The following is an 8,839-nucleotide window of genomic DNA, read 5'->3' as shown; positions in this document are numbered from 1 at the left end:
ATGTATTATAAATGTGGTGTCGGTATCACACAGGGAAAGGCTTGCTGACAAAATGCACAGCATGGACATTAAATATCCTAAATACGTTTTCTGAAAAAAGTATTGCCATTTTGTGCAATGAGAATCCATGGCTCCCAGCTTCTACATAAAATGTAATAATCCATGCAGGATTGAAGCAATATTGTTTTTGTAGCAGAGATCAATTAAAAACTGAACAAACAACCTTTGATTCTCTAATCTTTAGGTACACAATATTATAAAGGTGTACATTCCTAATAATTATAATATCATTACAGAATGTACTGGTATTGTTATGAATAAAATAATAGTGATAATATTATATCATTGTTATATAAATAGTTTAATTATTCTCATATAGTAATTCAGATTATTTATTCTATTTTACAATATAATATTAGTAGTGATAAGTGAATTAATATTACAATTATTATATATGCATTAACATTATTCTACTATATAAATAAAAAAAATATATTAAATCTTATAATGTTCATTGTTTTTTCATTAATATTATTGTTATAATACAATTAGTTTTTCAATTAAGTAGGTATACACAATGTGCAGGTGTACCTAATGGAGTGTCTTGTCCACTGAGTATCTACCAATATGCAAGAAACTGTACATTCATAGAAAGGGTAAACAATTCAACTCGACCCACAATCAAGTAACGTTGTAGTGACAGTTGTAAATGTGGTACCAATATACATCAATGTTATGAAATACACATTGAAAGTGTTTAGGTGACTAGCGACGCTGCATAGAGCCCAACAGGGCTTACACATGTTGCGTCACTGACATGCGCCGACAGGAGACTGTTGTGTAGCCTTTAAAACACTTGTGTTTTTTTGTCATCGTCACAAGTGGAAGCGTGTGCGGCTCGATGAAGCACAGCAACACAATGTCTGCTTATTTTTACAGTGTTTTCCTCAAAGGGTTGGATTGTCGTTACCGCCAGTGAGAGACTGACTGGATAGTAACTGGAAATTGGAGGCGGCTGCTGACGAAGGTTAGCATGTTAGCAAGCAGCAGCTACTAGCTTTAGCTGGAACAAATAATACCGTTTATGCTCCTAAGCTTTGACCGAAACAACGTTTGGAGCCAAGAGTTTGACTAAAGTTAGTAACACCGACATATGTTACGCTGAGGTCCGTGATGGGATATTTTGCCTGCAGTTGGTAAGTTTGTTTACATCATGACTCCATAAGAAGGCATTTTGTAATGATGCTAATGTGATAACTTCATATAGCCTGCCAATACCGAATTTGATAGTCTGTATTAAATTCATTGTTTTGACTTAATTCAGCATTTCTTAATGTTAATTATAGAAAAAAACATTGAATTAGACTCGCTTCTGATGGTAAATAAACAAATGTTAAATAAAATGCTGTATCTGTAGTATTGCTCCTAATGCATTTATATACACAAAACGTCCTTTTTTTAATTTATATTTGCCCATGTTTATTGCAAGCTGATGCCAAAATAGTCTTTCAGTGTGCCTAAAGATAGCAAACTTGCTATTGGCTATCAAATTGACTATAAATGGGTTATACTTGTATAGCGCTTTTCTACCTTCAAGGTACTCAAAGCGCTTTGACACTATTTCCACATTCACCCATTCACACACACTGATGGCAGGAGCTGCCATGCAAGGCCCTAAACCACGACCCATAAGGAGCAAGTGTCTTGCTCAAGGACACAACGGAACGTGACTAGGTTGGTAGAAGCTGGGGATCGAACCAGGAACCCTCAGGTTTCTGGCACGGCCACTCTCCCAACCGTGCCACGCCATCCCACTCAGTTATTTCCCCAATTATAATATCTATATAGGTCGCTTGGTGACCAGGGAATAGTGGTGAGCATGCATGCCGGGCTCGAATATGTTGACTAACAACTCGTCAGTTAGGGGCAAGCTACTTGGGAAATTAAGTAAGGCTAGCTACTAGTTACTCACGATTAAATGTAGCTAAGATACAGATTAAGCTATCCCCACAGAATTGTAGCAAGCTACACTACAAGCCACAGGCTACCATGATGTCATCGAGTAATCTATATCATTTGATATATATATTTTTAAAAGGCTCAAAAAATGTACACATACATTTAAAACAAATCTGTTATTATGAATTAGTAGTAACATATATATATTTTTATCGTTTTGCCATATCTTCAATTGTTGCTGCCTACAATGTACTTTGTTGAGACTTTTTTCAAGTGTTTACTGACTTTTAATTACTTTGTTTTTAATTAAAAACAAATAGCAACAAATCTAGCATCTTCTTCTGGAGTTATTATAAAATGTACTCATATTTTGAGACTGTACTTCTGTCCCTCAAAAAAGAGGCTAGCTGCACACTTGCTTGGCGCTGTTGCTCCAGTTGGACTTTCTCTTCTTAAAAGCGCGCCACTGTCGTCTTAATATTTGCACATTTTGTATATGGCTGTCCTCGGCTATATCTGCAATACATATACAAATTAAGTTACAGTGGCTGAGAAAGGTCACAATAAACGCAAACGCCACAAGACAACAACAAAACTTTCAGCTACAGCACGATTGCAAAAGCCACAACAAATACAAACGATACAACACAATACTTTAAAGTCCCAACACAACTTTAAGTCACAAAAGAGGCGACCGACAAAATGAAGTGGCAGCTGAACTACTTACGGTGAAGGACAGACTTCCAGAACACAACAACTGGCAGCCAAGGAAAAGTCACTTCATTAGAAACAAATAAGTACAAGGGTTGGATCAAGGAGGTAATTGAAAATAGGAAGCGAGGGGACCTAAATGCTGCCACACACCTGGGACGCTGTCCGTTATTGGCAACGCCAGGGCGGAGAACAGATACCGTAAGGGCCAGTCAGGTAACTTTATTTAGCAGGTAAATCTACTGTTAAAAATGTTGGTTACTGTACTTTTATTTTAAATTGCTTTAATGTTGAACATGTGAGCAGAAAATGTTTCCTCTTGTTAATTCAACCTAAAGTGTTGGTTGCACTTTATTCAAATAAGATGTGAATGCATTGGTCATTAATTGTTGTTTACTTGCTTGTTTGTTTTCATAATTCATTTATATCTTATTCCCTTATAAAAAATAACAGGAATATAGGAAACTTTACCTGCAGTGTCCAGTATTATTTCACAGTCACACTGGTTAATCTTTTTTGGTAAAAGGTTACTGAATCGATTTTAATGCACTGAATCATTTCAGAATCAGATCGAATCGTTAAAAAAAAAAGAAAAAAAAAGAGACAGAATCGTGAATCGTATCGGCAACCACAACTATCAAATCAAATTGTTGTTCAAACAAATCGGTAAAGCCCTAGTACTTTCTTAATCAAACCATCTAAAGGCAGCACGGTGACCAGTGGAATAGTGGTTCACACACACTGTATGCCTTGCAGACCCTGGTTCGATTTTGTTGACTGGCTGGACAAATGGCTCCAGTTTACCCGTGACTCTAATGGAGACAGACGGTCATATCTAACAGTAAAGACTTATTGTTTGAATTTTTCATTCCTTTCAATGCAGGACTTCTGATGGAAGGATGAAGAAGTGACTCCAGTGAACCAGACTGCTGTCTGTGGACCTTCAACAAAACAGTCTTTGATAAAAGTCATGCTTTTGTAAACAAGCAATGGCTTCTCGTGACGTTGACGAGCCCCCAAGTAACACCTTGGAGACAATTTCAGAATCTCTTTCCAGATGTGGCCCCCCTGACAGTAAACAGGAGCATCAGCCCGATGCATCAAATGCGATCGTCAAAGCTCAGAAATCCGGGAAATTTAGGACTGCCTTGACATTCTTTGGGGTTCGCAAAAGTATGTGTATTTTACCAAGCTTTTTCGGAGGGAGGAGTAAAAACCAGAGCAGGTGGTCTTCTAAAAAGGGAATTTACAAAAGCAAAACACATGATGGGCTAAGTCAAATAAGTCATGATGACAGCATGAGAGGTGGATCCACTTCCACCATGGATTTTGAGTACCACAACCAGAGTGACTGTGCTGAAAAGCTTCATAGTAATGAATGTAATGTAATGTATCCCCCCAGTGAACATAAACCACAGTCCATCACTAGACAGAAACGAGGGCTGAAAAGCTTTTTCAGTAGTTTTAAGCATCACAAAAACCATAAAAATGGTGGTTCAGATAAAACTGAAATGATTGCCATGTCCTCTCCTTACTGCCAAAAAGATGTGCCTGTTGTCCAGGACAACACCCACCAGTTTGTTACAGAGTGCCTGGAATCTGAACCAGCTGTGCCTGATTTTGCTACCTGTGATATTTCACTGGCACCTGAATGCACTGATGCTGATGATGTATCTTTAGAGCAAAGTCCGGAACAAGAAATCCCGAAAACTGAGCTTGATGATGAGTTATGTGTTGATCATACAGATACAATAAATGTGATGGCTGTGGTTTCCAGTGAATACAAGGAGATCAGTAGAGGACACAGCGAGCCTTGCCTGTTACTTGAGATGACATCCAATCCAACGCTGAAGTCTGAAACACCTGCTAGCTCATCTGATCAACTGAACCTAATTTACAGTGAGGTGGCCTCATTAAAAAGCTTTGATTCGCTGACTGGGTGTGGAGACATCATTGCGGATCAAGAAGATGACAGCATTACAGAAAGTACAATTTCTGGAGAAAGGAGTAGAAACGGAGGAGGAAAGAGGGCCTCCTGTTTTCTCACTTACCAGGGTGGTGGAGAGGAAATGGCCTCGCCTGAAGATTTAGACGAGCAGTCTATTCAAGATTTCTGGGATAACACATCAGAGGAAACTTGCTGTTCTTGCAACCAGGACCACACCGATTTGGCTGCCAACCCTACCTGTTTACACCACATGGACTTAGTGAACAGTGACAATGCACAGCAAGCCAGCACCATGTACACTTCAAATGATGTGTTGACACCTCAAAGTGAGCATCAAGAATCTGTTCCTAATAGCGACGAGGGTTACTATGATTCAACTACCCCAGGTCCAGATGATGGACAGGACAGAACAGACCGGCTGAGGACAGACAGATTACCTAGAGACAGTTACAGTGGTGATGCCCTCTATGAACTGTTTGCAACGGATGAGAGTCTTATCAGTCCGCATAATGATAGCAAACATAGACTACCAAGTTCCAGACCAAGTGAGCCAATGGATGTGACTGATTCTGCCTTCTCCGACATTAATAAAATAAAAATAACAGACCTTTATAAAGTGCAGGAATTTATCGAGTTGCAGAGCACATGTAAGACCTTACCTCGGCAAGAAATAGACTGGAAAAACTGTAATTTAAATTCAAAACCACAGGCAGGGCTTAGCAAGAATTATGAGGCAGATGCATTTGATGAAAAGGGAAGTGCGCTTGCTTCCTCAAAAACTATCAATGTTGATGAGAAGAGGAGCAGCAACTTATCATTCACTAGTACATCAGACCCTGTATTTGGAACATTCTGTGAACCCAAAGACCAACCTGTTGGGGAAAACCAGCCTGTTGCATTGCCATTCCGAAATGTTAATTCCCAACATCTGGATTGTAGCAGTCTGGATGACGACCAAACTGTGTGTTTCTCCCAAGCGCTTGAAGACTACGAGAAAAATTCTCAGATTCTGAGTAACTTGCACAACACAAACGTGGATGTCTTAAAGAGGAACACTGCCCTCACCCTAAATATGGAGGCCTTACCCACTATAGTCACGTTTGATATTGTGGACATGCATAATGAGGGGGAGTACGACGAGCAGATTCACATGGAACTGGAAGAAGACATCTCATCACCCTATCAGAAATTCGAAGACAGCTACCTCCAAAAAGATGCATTTGCTGAATGTGACTATCAAATGTTAGACTTGTACGAGCAGAGTCTGATCAATAACACGTGGGCCATCTCTAGTCTCCCACGGCACATCGGCCTTACAAGACATAGCCAGACCCTGTCCAATCCTTTGTCTCTAGACAGGAGGAGTAGGTCTTTGGACACGGAAAGTCTTCAGTTGAATATAGCTGATGCATACAGAGAGGGTACAGCGACCACCCTTTCCTGTCCTCAAGCTGAAAGAAACTCAGAGAGATCTAAAAAGAATGTCCTCATGTCTGCAACAGATGTTCGAGACGGTGGTAGCGCTATGGCCTTACCTTGGCATACTCGCTCAGAAATGGCTTTAAGCCACCCTCTGAGAGACGATAGCCTCACTGAAGCAGTTCAGAAACAGAAAATATTTTCCGATTCATTACCCGATAGTAAGCGCCACCTATGCTCGGATGTGCCAATGTCTCGCAATGTAAGTTCACAAGATGCCGAGCTTTGCAGTAGGCCGTGCCACCTTCCTTTACAACCAGATTCTTGTTTACCTCACAGCACCTTTGTAACGTCACGTGATGCAGGCAAGGACGCGTTTTGCAAAGCTGCTGCTGATTTGCAGTCGTACATCCAGTGCGGTAAAAGCAGTGAGGCGGTTAATAGGGAGAGAGCTACTCATACCAGAAGTCCTCTGAGGACTGGTGGTCCTACGGATAACCCGCCAAGGGATGTGACGAGCCCTGCAGCTAGCAACAAACACCCCAAAATGATGTTACACTTGAAAGGCTCTCAATAATACAGTGGTGTGTCATTGATTCTTAGTTTTTAGTGATCATTTTGGCTTACTTAAACAAGCTTTTTGAAATATTGTCTGCACAAGTAGTTAAATTGGAAATAAGTTTAAAATACTGCTAATCTGGATCATTGGGAGGAGCAAACAGTGTTTAGAGAATGTTTTCCTTGCAGAAATTACTACCATCCACAGTTGCCTCTTTAAGTATTTTACTTGACCTTATCATATTTGTGTCTTCTTTACCGCACATCGTCGCCCCAATTATTGCTTCCGCTTAGCCGTTTTTCTTGGTTCACCTCATTTCAAGCCAACACTGGCATTGCAGTTCAAACTCTATGTATAAGCTAGTTGTTGGTTTGCAGTATAAAACAAGTCTCTTGCTAGCTTTTATTTGTCGTATTGAAAATGTTCAAAAGGATTCATAGTTTTTGCACATATCATTACTGTTGATAATAGGGTAGGATCAGGTCTGCGTAGCACATGAGTGGAATTCAGCTTGGGAACTCATTTAATGCAGGCCAGAAAACAATTCCTCGCATTCATTTTGTGAATTTAATGTGGGTTTTTTTTTTATATTTTCATGAGAAAATGTTTCTTTTAATATTTATATCCTCTACAGTTTGTGCTCTGTAATGATCAATATTCCCTTCCAGTTTATCTTAAACATTTTTGGAAAAAAAATCTGTTATATCAATGTAGAACACTGCCTTAAAATAAAGACTCGATGTATTTGCATTTTTATGTTCTTTGTCCAGTTATAACCTCCTGAGAACCAGCGTTTTCAACAGTGGAAATGCATAATGACAATTCCAAAATGTGTAACTCTGACAAAAGAAAGAGACCACAGACAAATGTCCATGGCAGGGGGACACTGGTTCTAAGGAAAACATCAACTTATCTCTTTTTTTTGTGCATACTGACATTTTGACTTCAGTTTGCTCTTTTTCTCAATTTACTAAGAATAGAATATGCTCCGTGAAGCTTATCTCAAAAACTGTTGCAGCACACTAGTTAAAATCCCAGTCAGGTTGAGCGGATAAAAAAAAAACCTTGCAAGGATTTTTGGGAGTTGCATATCAGTGTCTGCAGGGGGAGGAGCAAGATAGAGTCGGTTACGCAAGTTACGTGACACCAGAGTATATCCCAGGCTTACCAGTGGTCAACTCCCCCAAATAACTTTTGGTGTCTTTGCATGTTAATATTAATTCATTGAAAATAAGCAGTAGTCAGGGTTCTCCATTAACGTAATCGATTGTGGAGCATCACCACAGCAAAATTAAAGGCGCCCACCTTAAAAATAGTTGGGTTTTTTTTAAACAAATTAAAATAATATAATGTATTTTAGCCTCCAGGAGAGGTCACACAAAGCAGTGTTAATTTTGACAGCAGTTTTCTGTAAAAAAAATTTATTTTACTTTTAGTCTAGTTTTAGTCAACAAAATGACATCACATTAATTTAGTCAGCTAAAATTACAGTAAATTATAAAGTTTAAAAGATAATGCCTCCAGGGAGTTTATTTGAAAACATGTTTATTTAGACTATCTGCAAATCATTTAAGACAGAAGTGTCCAAAGTGCAGCCCGGGGACCATTTGCGGCCCTCAGCTAATTTGTTAATGGCCCGTGGAAAAATTTAAATATACTGTTACAAACAAACTCACAAAAAGTCGACTAAAAGCAAACAAGTAAAATGTCACAAGAAAAAGTTGCAATGTTGACTAATAAAACTGCCATGCAGGTTGTTTTTTACTTTTAAAATGGTCATTGCTCAAAAAAATAATAAAAACTTATAATTGAGGGGTTGATCTAAAGATCTAAGTGTTGAAAGTAAAACATAAAATACATTGATGTATGACTTATTTTTCACACGTTCATGAATGGTGACATTTTGGCTCCTCAAGATCTTTAGTCTGATTGTTTTAAACTGTCATTGTTCAAAAAATAAGAATTAAAAGCATTGGTGTGTCAACGAAAACACGTCCCCGTGGGAAGTCCCAAGTTAAAAAAAAATAATAACATTTTGTATTATTATTTTCTTTTTTAAATCTGTCCTTTCTAATCCATTTTCTACCACTTGTTACTCTCGGTGTCTCCTAACTGCTCAGGCAAATCATATACCGTATTTTTCGGAGTATAAGTCGCTCCGGAGTATAAGTCGCTCCGGAGTATAAATCGCACCGGCCGAAAATGCAATATAAGGAAGGAAAAAAACATATATAAGTCACATT

The 8,839-nt window shown here is 38.8% G+C and overlaps 1 protein-coding gene across 2 annotated transcripts; it reads left to right on the top strand.

Annotated features, from left to right (window-relative positions):
• Nucleotides 1-809: 809 nt before the first annotated feature.
• Nucleotides 810-7,627, top strand: LOC133607467 (APC membrane recruitment protein 1-like). Of its 2 annotated transcripts, none has more exons than XM_061962118.2 (2): nucleotides 810-1,027; nucleotides 3,554-7,627. In XM_061962118.2, the coding sequence occupies exon 2, from the start codon at nucleotides 3,660-3,662 to the stop codon at nucleotides 6,612-6,614; it is 2,955 nt and encodes a 984-aa protein (XP_061818102.1). In that variant the 5' UTR covers nucleotides 810-1,027; nucleotides 3,554-3,659; the 3' UTR covers nucleotides 6,615-7,627. The 2 variants fall into 2 exon arrangements, with proteins under 2 accessions (XP_061818102.1, XP_061818101.1); XM_061962117.1 differs by having other exon boundaries at nucleotides 810-1,196; nucleotides 3,554-7,626.
• The last annotated feature ends 1,212 nt before the right edge of the window (nucleotides 7,628-8,839 follow it).

The sequence above is a fragment of the Nerophis lumbriciformis genome, linkage group LG09, assembly GCF_033978685.3.
Source record: "Nerophis lumbriciformis linkage group LG09, RoL_Nlum_v2.1, whole genome shotgun sequence".
In the NCBI taxonomy this organism is placed as follows: Eukaryota; Metazoa; Chordata; class Actinopteri; order Syngnathiformes; family Syngnathidae; genus Nerophis; species Nerophis lumbriciformis.
This window is presented reverse-complemented; position numbering and strand designations above follow the sequence as displayed.